We start from the raw sequence: 19202 nt of genomic DNA, 5'->3' as shown, positions 1-19202 counted from the left end.
TCGGGGTTGATTAAATAAGTACCAGTTACACACTGGGGTCGATGTAATTGACTTAATACCTATGTCTGTCCTTGTTTCTCCCCTCTATGTTTAGCCCCTTGTGGATAATAAAGAAATAGGTATTTCGTCTGCCGTTACGTCCTGAGTTAAAATCCCGCCGAGGTCGAGTTTGCCTTTCATCCTTTCGGGGTCGATAAATTAAGTACCAGTTACGCACTGGGGTCGATATAATCGACTTAATCCATTTGTCTGTCCTTGTTTGTCCCCTCTATATTTAGCCCCTTGTGGATAATAAAGAAATAGGTATTCCGATAGCCATTACATCCTGAGTTCAAATCCCGCCGAGGTCGACTTTGCCTTTCATCTTCTCGGGGTCGATAAATTAAGTACCAGTTATGCACTGGGGTCGATGTAATCGACTTAATCCGTTTGTCACTCCTTGTTTGTCCCCTCTATGTTTAGCCCCTTGTGGGCAATAAAGAAATAAGAAACTATCTTGCCGACCACATGGTTCAGGTTCAGTTTTACTGCATGGCACCTGGGTGTCTTCTACTAGAGCTTCAGGCTGAACAAAGCCTTGTGAGTGAATTTGGTAGACGGAAACTCAAAGAATCACATCATAGATATACGCACGCACACATGTGTGTGTGTCTGTGTGCGTGTGAGTGTCTTTGTGTCTAACTTTGTTCCCCACCACTGCCTGATAAGCAGTGGTGGTGTGTTTACGTTCCAATAACTTAGGAGTTTGGCAAGAGAAACCGATAAAATAAGCACGAGGCTTTAAAGAAATAAGTACTAGGGTCAATATATTCAACTAAGAATTCTTCAAGGCAGTGCCTCAGCAAGGCTATAATCTAATGCAGTGGTTTTCAACCAGGGTTCCGCGTGAACCTTAGGGTTCTGCCAGTACAGTCCAGGGGTTCCGCAAGAAGTTACAAAACTGCTAAAATCGGCAGTAATTTTTAATTCTCCTGTGCAGATATGAGTGCATAAGACTATTAAATTATTGCACAGAGGTTCCTCGAGCCAGTAGAATGTTTCCTTGGGGTTCCGCTCCAGCAAAAAGCTTGAAAAGCACTGATCTAATGACTGAAACAAGTAAAAGATCAATGATGGGCAGCAGGTGCCTAAAAATATTGTTGAGGTTCTATTTCCCATTGGAACATGATGTGGCCACTAAACCAATATATAATGCCACCCTTAGGAAAGGCTGGTGTACAATAAATAAAGTGAATGTCCCATAACTGAGTACATGCAACACAAAGAATGATAGTGGAAAATTCCCATCAAAATTTCTACTAAGTGCAAATTAAACATGTCTGATAAAGTTGTTTGGGACATCATCATCATCATTGTTTAGCGGCTGCTTTCCATGCAAGCATGGGTTGGACGGTTCAACTGGGGTCTGGGAAGCTAGATACCTGCACCAGGCCCAGTCTGATCTGGCAGTGTTTCTACAGCTGGATGCCCTTCCTAACGCCAACCATTCCATGAGTGTAGTGGGTGCTTTTTACGTGCCACCCGCACAGGTGCCAGACGAGGCTGGCAAACGGCCACGATCGGATGGTGCTTTTTATATGCCACCGGCACGGAGGCCAGGCAAGGCTGGCAATAGCCACGATCGGATGGTGCTTTTTACATGCCACTCTGGGCGGCGCTGGCAACATCCACGTTCAGATGGTTCTCTTACGTGCCACCGGCACTGGTATCACAGCTACAATTTCCATTGATGTTGATCGATTTTGATTTTGATTTTGTTGGATGTCAGCTGCCTTGCAGATGTGAACAGTTCTTCCAAAGTCTGCGAGGAGAATATTTAAGGACAACCAATTCAGAACCTGCAGTTTCTTTTCTTTGATTACAAATCTACATTTATCCCAATAATTATTGGTACACTTGGTTATGCTATTAAATGTCTAAGTAACCTTCTGGAAAAGCTAGGATTTTCAAGCAAAAAAAAAAAAAAAAAAATTGCTAACACAAACTTTACCAATTCAATTTGTAAGTAGAACAATAAAAATATGTAACATTTTCTTAAAGTTCAATGTGTAATAATTGTTGTTGTTTTCCAGATTCAAGTAATGGAACTTTGTTTCTTGAGAAGCCAACTACTTCTAGGAAGAATTTTAATAATTAAAAAAACAAAAAAAAAAACATATATATATATATATATATATATATATATATATTTATATATATATATATATATATATATATATATGAGTCGGGCGACGTGTCCAGCCCATCTAAACTTGCTGCGTGTATATACGTCGCTCGGCTCACCGATAATCGGTGGGCCCATGCTGTTGTCGAGTGGTACCCATCCGCGAGCGGAAACGACCACTAGAAAGGCCTCCATGATGGTCGAGTTACGATTTCAGGAGAACGATTGGATCACGTAGATGAGAAAGGCGCTATCCAGAGAGGAGTGGACAACGTGCTGTGACCAGCGATGTCAAATGGACGCCCGACGGACTGGTCGGTCAAGGTGATCAAGGTGATAGTATATATATAGATAATTTAATCCAAACGGGAAACAAAAAACAACAACAACGAACATTACAGTATTATTATAATAGGCGCTCAGGAATGGAAGCAGGGAGGTATGACGTTTCGAGCGGAGCTCTTCGTCGGAAACATAAAGAAGGAAGAGAGAGGAAAGAAAGATCCAGAGCGGCAACAGGGAAAGAGAAAAAAGACGACTGGTTGTTTACGAGTGCACATGGGAAAGGCGGATGTTGACGATAACAAGAGCAAAGTGGGTTTTTAAGGCAAAGAGTGGAGACAAGGTTGGTAATGCAACAGATGTGTGTGTATGTGTGAGTGTGTGCGCGTGCGTGTGTGTATGTGGTGTGTGAGGCGAGATGAAAAAACAAAAAAATATGTGTGTGTTAGTGTGTGCGTCTGTGTGTAGGCGTGTGAGGTAGGGCGAGACTAGTGGTCAGCTAGCAGACAAGGTCAGTAGTAGAAAAAGAAGGAAGGAGGAAGGGAGGTCAGTAGTAAGAAAAAGAAGGAAGGAGAAAGGGAGGAGGGGAAGGGGTGGGGGCGTATGTAGCGTGCCAGCGTGTGTTGAGTAGTAGTGTGTGTGTGTGTCCAGTGTCGTGGTGGTATTAATGGCGAGTAGATGAATGTGTGTAAGAGTGAGTATATATATAGGCAATGTGTGTATATGTGTGCGCGTGTGTGTAACGAAAAAGGGGGGGGGGTTAAGGAATGTGTGTATGTATACATACATATATGTATGTATAGTCATATACATATATATATATATATATTTATATACAGGCATTCATATGTATACATATATACACACATACACTATACATATATACAACATATGTATATAAACACATACAAAGTTGTGTTGTAAAGTTCCTGGCTTCAGATGAAAGAAAATACAGGAGAATCAACAATGATTTTATTCAACATATTCCCCTCTCAAATTCACTCACTTAATCCAGTGGTCCTTCAGTTTTTCTAAGCCCTATAAAAGAACTTAGAAGGTTGGGCCTCCACCAAGACCTTTCACAATATCGTTAAAGTGAGGAACCTTTCATACACATACATCACGCGAATATATCACGTGCAGACCCCCCACGCAACATACAATAGAGGACCAACATATTTCAAAATTTACTTTACTTACAGCGGTAGTGATCTAGTAACTCAAACAAATCAGAAAAAAGATGTTTTGGTGTTATGTAGTATCCACCATTGTCAATGGTTCGAAGCCGGTAATGTTTTACCATAGGCAGGTGTAATTTTTCATCATAATCTCGGACAGATAATACATAGGATTTCCTATCTGAAACAAAATGAAATGAAAATAAAGAGGTACAATTTATTGTTTACAGGGGTATACATTGTAATGTAGCTGTTATACCTATAAAAATATATATAGAATGGTAGAAAACAGTATATATACAAGTCACTTTAAATCCTTATGGATGGAAGCACTCCGTCGGTTACGACGAGGAGGGTTCCGGTTGATCCAATCAACGGAACAGCCTGCTCGTGAAATTAATGTGTAAGTGGCTGAGCACTCCACAGACACGTGTACCCTTAACGTAGTTCTCGGGGATATTCAGCGTGACACAGAGAGTGACAAGGCCGGCCTTTTGAAATACAGGTACAACAGAAACATGAAGTAAGAGTGAGAGAAAGTTGTGGTGAAAGAGTACAGCAGGGATCACCACCATCCCCTGCCGGAGCCTCGTGGAGCTTTAGGTGTTTTCGCTCAATAAACACTCACAACGCCCGGTCTGGGAGTCGAAACCGCGATCCTACGACCGCGAGTCCACTGCCCTAACCACTGGGCCATTGCACCTCCACTTTAAATCCTTATATGCTGTTGATAAATGATAGCATGCTCTAGTGATACAATAAATAATATATAATGCTGATGTAGAATGATATATGTTGCTGGTGAGACATAATAAATACATAGTGATGAGACAGAATGACGTATAGTAGTGGAATATAACAGTATATGATAGTGGTACATAAGCGAGACCTAACGACATATAATAATGGGACAGAACAACATGTAGTAGTGGGACATAGCAACACATGGTAATGGGACATAACAACATGTAGTAATGGGACAAAACAACATTTGGTAGAGGGGAATAACAATGTATAGCAGTGGGACATAGCAACACATGGTAATGGGACATAACAACATGTAGTAATGGGACAAAACAACATTTGGTAGAGGGGAATAACAATATATAGTAGTGGGACAGAACAACATGTAGTAGTGGGACATAGCAACACATGGTAATGGGACATAACAACATTTGGTAGAGGGGAATAACAATGTATAGTAGTGGGACAGAACAACATGTAGTAGTGGGACATAGCAACACATGGTAATGGGACATAACAACATTTGGTAGAGGGGAATAACAATGTATAGTAGTGGGACAGAACAACATGTAGTAGTGGGACATAGCAACACATGGTAATGGGACATAACAACATTTGGTAGAGGGGAATAACAATGTATAGTAGTGGGACAGAACAACATGTAGTAATGGAACATAACATTTGGTAGAGGGGAATAACAATATATAGTAGTGGGACAGAACAACATGTAGTAGTGGGACAGAACAACATGTAGTAGTGGGACATAGCTACATATGGTAATGGGACATAACATGTAGTAATGGGACAAAACAACATTTGGTAGAGGGGAATAACAATATATAGTAGTGGGACAGAACAACATGTAGAAGTGGGACATAGCAAGATAGAATAGTGGGCAACAATAACATACAGAAGTGAGAGCATAGCAGCATATAGTAGTGGGGAATAACAACATGTAGTAGTAGGACATAACGTCTTATAGTAATTGGAAAACAACATATAGTAGTGGGACAGCAACATTTGGTAGTGAGGCATAACAACATGTAGTAGAGAATATTGTGGTTTTTATAACTGAAGCAATAACAATAGTGAAAAAAAAAGAATTAGCAAAAAAAGTGAAAGTGATTAACTAGTGTTTTGCATAAGACAGGAGCTCTGATCTATTTAGTCAAACTGAAGAAATGATTAACAAGTACACAGGAAACCAGAATATTCTTTTCTACTCTAGGCACAAGGCCCCCAATTTTTTTTGGGGGGGGGGTGCAGTCGCTTAGATTGACCCCAGTATGCAACTGGTACTAAACGTAAAGACAGATGAAATGCCGTTAAGCATATCGCCTGGCATGCTAATGCCTCTGCCAGCTCGCTGCCTTAGGAAACCAGAATATTGTTATGTAAACTGTAAGAAATTATAAAGGGTAAAGACCCCTTTCAGTCATGACTGACCATGGGATTGCACCAAGGCACAAGTTCAAGCAAGGTTTGTTTATGAAAGACCAGCAGTCGCCCATGCATACCAGCCTCCCCTCTCCACGCCACCAATGTTGTCCAAAGGAAAGGCAAAGGGGCCGATACAGCTTGGCACCAGTGACTCATTTCTACAGCTGAGTGAACTGGAGCAACAAGAAATAAAGTGTCTTGCTCAAGAACACAACACACGGTCTGGTCCGGGAATTGAACTTACTACCTCATGACTGTGATCCGGATACTTTAACCACTGAGTCATGTGAATACAAAATGACAATCTTGCTTTGATTTACAATATTGTTTGAACTACATCAATGTCAATTCTGTCTGGGAAGGCTCGTAAAGGTCACGGCAGTTGCTTCTCATCCCTTAACTGAAAGAAGTAAATAAAAATGAAAACAACTGTGTGTATAGCCATTCTCAACATATTCTGGCAGACTCAAGTATGATCATAGCTTTGCACCAAAGAGAATGAATTCTGCCTACAGGTGATGTGCGTAAACAACACACCTGCTCTAAGTGACATCAGCAGACTATCAGACACCAGTGCTTCAGCATAGTTGTAACTCATTAATAGATACCATCCAGTCCGTTGGAACTAGATGAGAAAAGGCGGTGAGATGGCATAAATGTTAGCACACCGGGCGAAATGCTTAGCGGTATTTCATCTGCCGTTACGTTCTGAGTTCAAATTCCGCCGAGGACAACTTTGCCTTTCATCCTCTCGGAGTCGAAAAATTAAGTACCAGTTATGCACTGGAGTCGATGTAATCGACTTAATCCCTTTGTATGTCCTTGTTTGTCCCCTCTATGTTTAGCCCTTTGTGGGTAGTAAAGAAATATGGAACTAGATGAGAAACATTGTTCCTGTTTATATAAACCAACAAATAAAATGTTTACTGATGTGTGCTAAGGCCTGCTAGTGAAAACCATGTTCACGTTCAAGTCTGCTAAACTGTTTTAAGAATAGAGGGAAACCCAGGAGGAAATTGGATGAAGTATTGAAGGTTGATCGTAAAACACTGAGCCATACGAATGAGCTCACAGAGAACCAAGATATGTGGAGCCACCCACCACAACAGAGCTGAGATCCTAAAACCAAGGTGCCTCATAAAAAGCGTTGATGTGGGTGTTGATACCACATAAAAAGCACCCAGTACACTATGTGAAGTGGTTGGCATTAGGAAGGGCATCTGGCAGTAGAAACCAAACCAAAACCAAGGCAAGCTGGCAGAAACGTTAGCATGCCGGGTGAAATGCTTAGCAGTATTTTATCTGTCGTAACATTCTGAGTTCAAATTCTGCTAAGGTCGACTTTGCCTTTCATCCTTTCGGGGTCGATAACTTAAGTACCAGTTATGCACTGCGGTCGATGTAATCGACTTAATACCTATGCCTGTCCTTGTTTGTACCCTCTATGTTTAGCCCCTTGTGGGCAATACAGAAATAAGAAACCAAACCAAAGCAGACTGTGGAACCTGGTGTGTCAAGCCATCCAACCCATGCCAGCATGGAAAACAGATGTTTTTGAAGCTGGCATGGGTTGGATTAATCAAAGGTACTTTGATGCTTTATCATCTCAGCCGTCTCTCCTCCGTAAATCTGGGGAATATTAGGCCCTAAACAGACCCTCTTTGCTTGATAGTTTAGTACCTTGATGACATGCCTAGCTGCAACATTCTCATGTGGTTACCTGGTTAGCTAACAAGAAACAAATAAGCAAACAGACAAAAACATTTCCAATAACAACATTGGTTTCAAATTTTGGCACAAGGCCAGCAACTTCGGGAGAGCCAATTCCAATTACGTCAATCCCAATGCTCAACTGGTACTTATTTGATCAATCTCGAGAGGATGAAAGGTAAAGTCAACCACAATGGAATCTGAACTCAGAACATAAAAACGGACACAATGCTGCTTAGCATTTTGAACAATGTGCTTATGATTCTTCCAGGTTGCCTTTTTGCTAACAACATTAAGAATTAATAAATAAATAGGCACAGGAGTGGCTGTGTGGTAAGTAGCTTGCTTACCAACCACATGGTTCCGGGTTCATTCCCACTGCGTGGCACCTTGGGCATGTGTCTTCTACTATAGCCTCGGGCCGACCAATGCCTTGTGAATGGATTTGGTAGATGGAAACTGAAAGAAGCCCGTCATATATGTATGTATATATGTGTTTGTGTGTCTGTGTTTGTCCCCCCAACATCGCTTGACAACCGATGCTGGTGTGTTTACATCCCCATAACTTAGTGGTTTGGCAAAAGAGACTGATAGAATAAGTACTAGGCTTTTACAAAGAATAAGTCCTGGGGTCAATTTGCTTGACTAAAGGCAGTGCTCCAGCATGGTCACGGTCAAATGACTGAAACAAGTAAAAGTGTAAAAGAGTAAACTCACCACTTGCGAGTCGTACCAAGTATGTACCGGTTATATTACCAGGAAGTAGAAGTTGTATTTCTGCATCTTTGCGTTCCAAATCATGCCACCAGCTACACGCATCATGGAAGAATAAAAAAGAAATTTTAGAAAAAAGAAAAATCTTTCGAATTTTGGTCATATTTTTCTGAAGGATATAGCGGAAGTAAAATGGCTAAGTAGATAGTGGGATGGTACTCCATCTGTTTGACTAATGGTACACTGAAGAAATATCAAGAATTACTGACACACTTTGCACCGAAATGGAACTCAAAACTGTAGTTTAAAGTTAAAATTTAGAGAAAACTATTGATTTTGATTTTTTTTTTTTTTTGATTTTTCCAGTTTCAGCTTATGAGCCGTGGCCATGCTGGGGCACCGCCATTATTGTTTATTTTGATTTATTAATCATACTGGAATGTAACAAAATCAAGAACAACATGGATTTTTTTAAAGAAACTTAAAAACATTAGTATGGATTTTATAAAACCATAATCTTTTGCACACTGCAATTTTTCTAGAAATATTTCCCTTGCCATTGCTCTGTTACTACAAGGGAGAGAACTCATACAGTGATACAATGCACTTACAGTGTGCTAAAGGTTAAGTTAGATGTCTCAAAATATACAATGTACATAGGTACAACTAACAATGCACTGTGATATCCCTAAAGGTACATTTAGATATCTTTAAAGGTACACCTAGATGAACCTTACCGTGTACCTAGATACCTTTTGTAGGGTACCTAAATAACCACTAGCTGCCTCACCCCATCCAAGTAAAAGCTTGAAAAAGCCACACAGTTAATTCAACACTGATGTTAATGACATACTCTTCCACATTACTTCATCATTACACACACTTACTTTACACTGCTTCATCATTACACACACTTACTTTACACTGCTTCATCATTACATACACTTACTTTACACTGCTTCATCATTACATACACTTACTTTACACTGCTTCATCATTACACACACTTACTTTACACTGCTTCATCATTACATACACTTACTTTACACTGCTTCATCATTACATACACTTACTTTACACTGCTTCATCATTACATACACTTACTTTACACTGCTTCATCATTACACACACTTACTTTACACTGCTTCATCATTACACACACTTACTTTACACTGCTTCATCATTACATACACTTACTTTACACTGCTTCATCATTACATACACTTACTTTACACTGCTTCATCATTACACACACTTACTTTACACTGCTTCATCATTACATACACTTACTTACACTGCTTCATCATTACACACACTTACTTTACACTGCTTCATCATTACACACACTTACTTTACACTGCTTCATCATTACATACACTTACTTTACACTGCTTCATCATTACACACACTTACTTTACACTGCTTCATCATTACACACACTTACTTTACACTGCTTCATCATTACATACACTTACTTTACACTGCTTCATCATTACACACACTTACTTTACACTGCTTCATCATTACACACACTTACTTTACACTGCTTCATCATTACATACACTTACTTTACACTGCTTCATCATTACATACACTTACTTTACACTGCTTCATCATTACATACACTTACTTTACACTGCTTCATCATTACACACACTTACTTTACACTGCTTCATTATTACATACACTTACTTTACACTGCTTCATCATTACATACACTTACTTTACACTGCTTCATCATTACATACACTTACTTTACACTGCTTCATTATTACATACACTTACTTTACACTGCTTCATTATTACATACACTTACTTTACACTGCTTCATCATTACATACACTTACTTTACACTGCTTCATCATTACATACACTTACTTTACACTGCTTCATCATTACATACACTTACTTTACACTGCTTCATCATTACATACACTTACTTTACACTGCTTCATCATTACACACACTTACTTTACACTGCTTCATCATTACACACACTTACTTTACACTGCTTCATCATTACATACACTTACTTTACACTGCTTCATCATTACATACACTTACTTTACACTGCTTCATCATTACATACACTTACTTTACTCTGCTTCATCATTACATACACTTACTTTACACTGCTTCATCATTACATACACTTACTTTACACTGCTTCATCATTAAATAACACTTCTTCAGTACTCCATCATTATACACACTTACTCCTGTCCTGTTTCATTTTATACACACCTCTGCAGTGCTTCGTCTATGTATACACCTCTACACTATTTCATTGGTATATACACTTCTACACTACTGCATCATTATATGCACTTACTTCTACTCTGGTTCATTACAAAACACTTGTAGACGTTGTATCTTGTCTAGGGTTAACTTACTCTCTTCCTGTCAGTAGTTTTGGTGGGTCTGAAAATGTGGTCATAACCCTTACTTTCCCACTACCTATGTCAACATCATTAAAAGACATAGGAGTGGCTGTGTGGTAAGTAGCTTGCTTACCAACCATATAGTTCCGGGTTCAGTCCCACTGCGTGGCACCTTGGGAAAGTGTCTTCTCGTAAAGCTTCGAGCCGACCAAAGCCTTGTGAGTGGATTTGGTAGGTGGAAACTGAAAGAAGCCCGTCATGTATATATGTATATATATATATATGTGTGTTTGTGTGTGTGTGTGTGTGTGTGTTTGTGTGTCTGTGTTTGTCCCTCCAACATCACTTGACAACCAATGCTGGTGTGTTTATGTCTCCGTAAATTAGCGGTTCAGCAAAATAAACCGATAGAATAAGTACTAGGCTTCCAAAGAATAAATCCTGGGGTCGATTTGCTCGACTAAAGGCGGTGCTCCAGCATGGTGTGTTTACATCCCTGTAACTTAGAAGTTTGGCAAAAGAGACTGATAGAATAAGTACTAGGCTTCCAAAGAATAAGTCCTGGGGTCGATTTGCTCGACTAAAGGTGGTGCTCCAGCATGGTGTGTTTACACCCCTGTAACTTAGCAGTTTGGCAAAAGAGACTGATAGAATAAGTACTAGGCTTTTACAAAGAATAAGTCCTGGGAGTCGATTTGCTTGAGTAAAAGGTGTTGCTCCAGCATGGCCACAGTGAAACGACTGAAACAAGTAAAAGAGTAAAAGAGTAGAGAAAAAAACAAAGGGTACTTACTCCTGTGCCTGAATGGAATTATCATCTTTAGTGACGTAGTTACTGGGAATGTAACCACTGATTTTCTTCACTAAATGGTAAGCGACCCACCAATCATTGCTCTGCCTGGAATTGAGAACAAAATAGATACATATTTCTTTACTACCCACAAGGGGCTAAACACAGAGGGGACAAACAAGGACAGACAAAGGGATTAAGTCGATTACATCGACCCCAGTGCGTAACTGGTACTTAATTTATCGACCCCGAAAGGACGAAAGGCAAAGTTGACCTCGGCGGAATTTGAACTCAGAACGTAACGGCAGACGAAATACATATTTCTTTACTACCCACAAGGGGCTAAACACAGAGGAGACAAACAAGGACAGACAAAGGGATTAAGTCGATTACATCGATCCCAGTGCGTAACTGGTACTTAATTTATCGACCCCGAAAGGACGAAAGGCAAAGTTGACCTCGGCGGAATTTGAACTCAGAACGTAACGGCAGACGAAATACCTATTTCTTTACTACCCACAAGGGGCTAAACACAGAGGAGACAAACAAGGACAGACAAAGGGATTAAGTCGATTACATCGACCCCAGTGCGTAACTGGTACTTAATTTATCGACCCCGAAAGGATGAAAGGCAAAGTCGACCTTGGCGGAATTTGAACTGGGAACGTAACGGCAGACGAAATACCTATTTCTTTACTACCCACAAGGGGCTAAACACAGAGGAGACAAACAAGGACAGAAAAAGGTATTAAGTCGATTACATCGACCCCAGTGCGTAACTGGTACTTAATTTATCGACCCCGAAAGGATGAAAGGCAAAGTCGACCTTGGCGGAATTTGAACTGGGAACGTAAAGACAGACGAAATACCTATTTCTTTACTACCCTCAAGGGGCTAAACACAGAGGAGACAAACAAGGACAGACAAAGGGATTAAGTCGATTACATCGACCCCAGTGCGTAACTGGTACTTAATTTATCGACCCCAAAAGGATGAAAGGCAAAGTCGACCTTGGCGGAATTTGAACTGGGAACGTAACGGCAGACGAAATACGGCAACGCATTTCGCCCGGCGTGCTAACGTTTCTGCCAGCTTGCCGCTTTAGAGAACAAAATAGATATAGTTAAGTTAACCCTTTCGTTACTGTATTTCTGTTGAGATGCTCTGTATTTCTTTCAATTATTTTGAATATAACAAAGAATTTAGTAAAATAACTTAGTTATCATTAAGCTTGTGTTAGGAACATAAATTGTTACTAAGGTTTGGTGGAAGATTTTAATTCAAAACTTATGAAAACAAGACATTTGTACTACAGAGCCAGGGTTGATAACAAAAGGGTTAAGTTAATTTTTGGCTCAAAAAGCAAAAAGCAAGGCCTTGTAGGGGGACATGGAGTTATGTACAGGGAGGGTGTTCATGCAAAGAGTTCAGACCATTTGTGGTCAAGAGAGACTTTGAACAGTGCGGTCATCGGCATCTTCACTATCTCATCCGGCAGCTTATTCCACGGATCTGCAACCCGGACGGAGAAAGCCCCTCTCCTTCGATTGAGATGAAATCATCGCAGATAGAGCTTTTTGGAGTGACCCCGCAGCCGACGCTCTGGAGCAGGAGTGAAGAACAGCACTTTCGAGAGTTTACACTTTCCACTTAATGTGTGTATGTGTATGTTTTTGTGTATGTGTATGCATGTGTGTGTTTGTGTGTGTGTGGACATGTACACAAGTGTAGACATACTTGTCTGCATAATATATATGTTTATGTGTATGTGTGCATGTGTGTGTCTATGTATATGTGTATACCTTAGACTTGCGTGTGTGAGTATGTGTGTGTTTGTATGTGTGTGTCTAAGTATACGTTATATTTGCTTATATGTGTGTGTGTGTGGATATTTGGACAAGTGTAGGTATATTTGTCTGAATATATATGTGTGTATGTATTTGTGCATACAAGTGTATGTGTGTGTGTCATCATCATCATCATCATCGTTTAACGTCCGCTTTCCATGCTAGCATGGGTTGGACTTTTCAACTGGGGTCTGGGAAGCCAGGAGGCTGCACCAGGCTCCAGTCTGATCTGGAAGTGTTTCTACAGCTGGATGCCCTTCCTAACGCCAACCACTCCGTGAGTGTAGCGGGTGCTTTTTACGTGCCACCGACACAGGTGCCAGGGGAAGCAGGCGACAGCCACGATCTGTTGGTGCTTTTTACGTGCCACCGGCACGGAGGCCAGTGTGTGTATCTAATATATGTGCATGCCTTACATTTGCATGTGTGTGTGTCTAACTATATGTGTATGTCTTACATTTGCATGTGTGTGTATGTGTCTCGAAGCATATGTATATGCCTTACATTTGCATGTGTGCGCGTGTGTATGTGTGCGTGTGTCTAAGTATATGTGTTTGCTTTACATTTGCCTGTATATGTGTGTGTGTGTGTCTATGTGTATGCCTTACATTTGCATGTGTATATATATATATATGTATGTCTACGTATATGTGTATGCCTTACATTTGCATGTGTGTGTGTGTCTGTGTACTAACAATGTTTGCGGCTGAAGAGAGCTTTAAACCATCTTTTATATCAATAATACAATGATGTAAGAACAGGTTGTTTATAAAGCTTGAAACACGTGTACCGCGATATCCTTTGTGTTCTGTTTTTAATTTTATTTGATATATCTATTTAGATAGTTAGTTAGTTAGTTAATTTGGCTCAAAAGCAAATAGCAAGGCCATGTAGGAGGACATGGAGTTAAGTACAGAGTGGTGTTCATGTAAAGAGTTCAGGCCACTTGAGGTCAAGGGAGACTTTGAACAAAGCGGTTGTCGGCATCTTCACCATCTCGTCTGGCAGCTTGTTCCACGGATCCGCAACCCAGATGGAGAAAGCTCCTCTCCTTCGATTGAGATGAAATTGTCGCAGGAGTGAAGAACAGCTCTTTCGAGAGGTTACACTTTCCGCTTATGATGTTGTGGGCGAGAATGAGACCACCACGGCGGCGGCGTTTTTCTAGAGAATAAAGGTCGAGCATCCTCAGCCTTTCTTCGTAGGACAAATTTTTGAGACCATGAACATATGTGTATGCCTTACATTTGCATGCGTGCGTGTAAGTGTGCACAATTGTAAGTGTGCATATTCATAAGGTCCTACAGGCATACGAGAACATTTTCATGGTGGTATAAAAACAATGTCCTTCTTTTTGATTGTTTTACTCAACAACCATCCTGCCTGTCTTTTTCTTTTTTTTTTTCTCAGACACAGTGTACAAACGTTACATTTTCGAAAGTGTTTCTCCATTTCTAAGAAGTCAGAATATGATTTGAAGGACATTTGACTGCTATTTCTTCTAGGCTGATTGACATCAGAAACATTCCCCCATTCACTTTGTTTTTGTTTATTCCAGGCCCAGTAGAACTTATGAACACACTTTCAAGACACAGGTTATCTAGGACTACACTATCAATTGCATTCCTTATCTTAACTGTTCAGCATTCAGATTATTTTGTCAAATATAATCCTTATTTATCCTTATTTTGTCATCCTTGTTTTGTCAAAAGTAATCCTTATTTATCCTTATTTTGTCAAATGTAATCTTTATTTTGTCAAAAGTAATCCTTATTTTGTCAAATGTAATCCTTATTTATCCTTATTTTGTCAAAAGTAATCCTTATTTATCCTTATTTGTCATCCTTATTTTGTCAAATGTAATCCTTATTGTGTCAAAAGTATTCCTTATTTATCCTTATTTTGTCAAATATAATCCTTATTTTGTCATCCTTATTTTGTCAAATGTAATCCTTATTTATCCTTATTTTGTCAAATATAATCCTTATTTATCCTTATTTTGTCATCCTTGTTTTGTCAAAAGTAATCCTTATTTATCCTTATTTTGTCAAATGTAATCTTTATTTTGTCAAAAGTAATCCTTATTTTGTCAAATGTAATCCTTATTTATCCTTATTTTGTCATCCTTATTTTGTCAAATGTAATCCTTATTTATCCTTATTTTGTCAAATGTAATCCTTATTTATCCTTATTTTGTCATCCTTATTTTGTCAAATGTAATCTTTATTATCCTTATTTTGTCAAATGTAATCCTTATTTTGTCAAATCTAATCCTTATTTTGTCAAAAGTAATCCTTATTTATCCTTATTTTGTCAAATGTAATCCTTATTTTGTCAAATCTAATCCTTATTTTGTCAAATGTAATCCTTATTTATCCTTATTTTGTCAAATATAATCCTTATTTATCCTTATTTTGTCATCCTTATTTTGTCAAATGTAATCTTTATTATCCTTATTTTGTCAAATGTAATCCTTATTTTGTCAAATCTAATCCTTATTTTGTCAAAAGTAATCCTTATTTATCCTTATTTGTCATCCTTATTTTGTCAAATGTAATCCTTATTGTGTCAAAAGTATTCCTTATTTATCCTTATTTTGTCAAAAGTAATCCTTATTTGTCATCCTTATTTTGTCAAAAGTAATCCTTATTTATCCTTATTTTGTCAAATGTAATCCTTATTTATCCTTATTTTGTCAAATATAATCCTTATTTATCCTTATTTTGTCATCCTTATTTTGTCAAATGTAATCTTTATTATCCTTATTTGTCAAATGTAATCCTTATTTTGTCAAATGTAATCCTTATTTGTCAAAAGTAATCCTTATTTATCCTTATTTGTCATCCTTATTTTGTCAAATGTAATCCTTATTGTGTCAAAAGTATTCCTTATTTATCCTTATTTTGTCAAAAGTAATCCTTATTTGTCATCCTTATTTTGTCAAAAGTAATCCTTATTTATCCTTATTTTGTCAAATGTAATCCTTATTTATCCTTATTTTGTCAAATATAATCCTTATTTATCCTTATTTTGTCATCCTTATTTTGTCAAATGTAATCTTTATTATCCTTATTTTGTCAAATGTAATCCTTATTTTGTCAAATCTAATCCTTATTTTGTCAAAAGTAATCCTTATTTATCATCCTTATTTTGTCAAATGTAATCCTTATTGTGTCAAAAGTATTCCTTATTTATCCTTATTTTGTCAAAAGTAATCCTTATTTGTCATCCTTATTTTGTCAAAAGTAATCCTTATTTATCCTTATTTTGTCAAATGTAATCCTTATTTATCCTTATTTTGTCAAATATAATCCTTATTTATCCTTATTTTGTCATCCTTATTTTGTCAAATGTAATCTTTATTATCCTTATTTTGTCAAATGTAATCCTTATTTTGTCAAATCTAATCCTTATTTTGTCAAAAGTAATCCTTATTTATCCTTATTTGTCATCCTTATTTTGTCAAATGTAATCCTTATTGTGTCAAAAGTATTCCTTATTTATCCTTATTTTGTCAAAAGTAATCCTTATTTGTCATCCTTATTTTGTCAAATGTAATCTTATTATCCTTATTTTGTCAAAAGTAATCCTTATTTATCCTTATTTGTCATCCTTATTTTGTCAAATCTAATCCTTATTTTGTCAAAAGTAATCCTTATTTATCCTTATTTGTCATCCTTATTTTGTCAAATCTAATCCTTATTTTGTCAAAAGTAATCCTTATTTATCCTTATTTTGTCAAATATAATCCTTATTTTGTCAAAAGTAATCCTTATTTGTCATCCTTATTTTGTCAAATCTAATCCTTATTTTGTCAAAAGTAATCCTTATTTATCATCCTTATTTTGTCAAATCTAATCCTTATTTTGTCAAAAGTAATCCTTATTTATCCTTATTTTGTCAAATATAATCCTTATTTTGTCAAAAGTAATCCTTATTTATCCTTATTTTGTCAAATATAATCCTTATTTTGTCAAAAGTAATCTTTATTTATCCTTATTTTGTCAAATATAATCCTTATTTTGTCAAAAGTAATCCTTATTTGTCATCCTTATTTTGTCAAATCTAATCCTTATTTTGTCAAAAGTAATCCTTATTTATCCTTATTTGTCATCCTTATTTTGTCAAATGTAATCCTTATTGTGTCAAAAGTATTCCTTATTTATCCTTATTTTGTCAAAAGTAATCCTTATTTATCCTTATTTCGTCAAATGTAATCCTTATTTATCCTTATTTTGTCAAATGTAATCCTTATTTATCCTTATTTTGTCAAATGTAATCCTTATTTATCCTTATTTTGTCAAGTGTAATCCTTATTATCCTTAAATTCATATATACACACGCTGACATAGAACCAACGTTGAGCCCTTTATTTGCAATATTACTGAATCTGGAACTTAACTATGGTCTGTCTATAGCACTTATTCAGCATTACTTGACACCTTTGGTTCTCAATGACACCATTATCTCTCAGAACCTCAACGTAATCCTTATTTATTAATTAACATTGCTCTGAACCAATCTTGCATTATCTTGTAGCTTTGAGATTTTAATGAAGTGATTGGTTACTTTTAGAATGATATCATAGGGTAGGTGGGTGGAGGCACATGGCCTAGTGGTTAGAGCAGCGGACTCGCGGTCGAGGGATCGCGAGTTCAAATCTCAGACCGGCTGATGTGTGTGTTTATGAGCGAAGCACCTAAGCTCCACGCTGCTCTGGCTGAAGGTAATGGCGAAACTTCTGCTGACTCTTTCGCCACAACTTTCTCTCACTCTTTCCTCCTGCATCTTGCAGCTCACCTGCGACGGACCGGTGTCCCGTCCAGGTGGGGAACCTATACTCCAAGAAACCGGGAAAGCGGTCCTTATGAGCCAGGCATGGGTCGAGAAGGAAAAACCAACCATAGGGTAGGTGGGAAAGGCCTGATCAGATCAATTTGAACATAATGCAGGTAGAATATTTGGGTGAGATGGATGGATGGAAGCACTCCGTCGGTTACGACGACGAGGGTTCCGGTTGATCCGTGAAATTAACGTGTAAGTGGCTGAGCACTCCACAGACACGTGTACCCTTAACGCAGTTCTCGGGGATATTCAGCGTGACACAGAGAGTGACAAGGCCGGCCCTTTGAAAATACAGGTACAACAGAAACAGGAAGAAAGAGTGAGAGAAAGTTGTGGTGAAAGAGTACAGCAGGGATCACCACCATCCCCTGCCGGAGCCTCGTGGAGCTTTTAGGTGTTTCCGCTCAATAAACACTCACAACGCCCGGTCTGGGAATCGAAACCGCGATCCTATGACCACGAGTCCGCTGTCCTAACCACTGGGCCATTGCACCTCCACTTGGGTGAGATATAGCTGGTTTGAATGCTAAGGGGTTAAGAAAAGTAGAATTTGACTTGAGAATAGTATCATTTGATTTTAAAGGCAGAGGAAGATTTGGCAGCAATTTCTAACAGGCTCAGTGACCACATAGGAGCTCTCCTTAACTAGAAGGATGTTTATAATGTGAGAGATGTGGAATCAGTTAGATGTTGTGGTTTGTTTGGAGTTTGGAGTTAGTCATAGGTGCAGATGGCTGAATGGTTAGGGAAGTTATTTTGCAATAATGAGGTCCTAAAACCAAAATAATCCAGATTGAAGCTTATCAATTTGGATTATTTTGGCTTCCGTGGACTGCTATGGACTATGCGGAAAGAAAAAAACAAATGGAAATAATCTGTTTTGTGTTTTGTAGCTTGTTGTAGAAAAATAAAGAAGACGCAGGAGTGGCTGTGTGGTAAGTTGCTTGCTAACCAACCACATGGTTCTGGGTTCAGTCCCACTGCATGGCATCTTGGGCAAGTGTCTTCTGCTATAGCCTCGGGCCGACCAAAGCCTTGTGAGTGGATTTGGTAGACGGAAACTGAAAGAAGCCTGTCGTATATATGTATATATATATATATATATAT

At 38.3% G+C, this 19202-nt stretch overlaps 1 protein-coding gene across 2 annotated transcripts in view; it reads right to left on the bottom strand.

The window, feature by feature from the left end:
* Window positions 1-19202, bottom strand: part of LOC115223463 (tyrosine-protein kinase SRK2) — a 130722-nt gene that overhangs the window by 16198 nt on the left and 95322 nt on the right. The window contains exons 4-6 of one of the 2 annotated variants that reach the window (XM_036512518.1): window positions 11407-11511; window positions 8236-8327; window positions 3643-3805 (exon numbers count right to left, since the gene is read on the bottom strand). In XM_036512518.1, coding sequence (XP_036368411.1) covers window positions 3643-3805; window positions 8236-8327; window positions 11407-11511 — 360 coding nt within the window. The remainder of the gene's footprint in view (window positions 1-3642; window positions 3806-8235; window positions 8328-11406; window positions 11512-19202) is intronic. The other variant, XM_029794051.2, reaches the window with a different exon arrangement.

Source organism: Octopus sinensis, linkage group LG23, assembly GCF_006345805.1.
Source record: "Octopus sinensis linkage group LG23, ASM634580v1, whole genome shotgun sequence".
Taxonomy (NCBI): Eukaryota; Metazoa; Mollusca; class Cephalopoda; order Octopoda; family Octopodidae; genus Octopus; species Octopus sinensis.
This window is presented reverse-complemented; position numbering and strand designations above follow the sequence as displayed.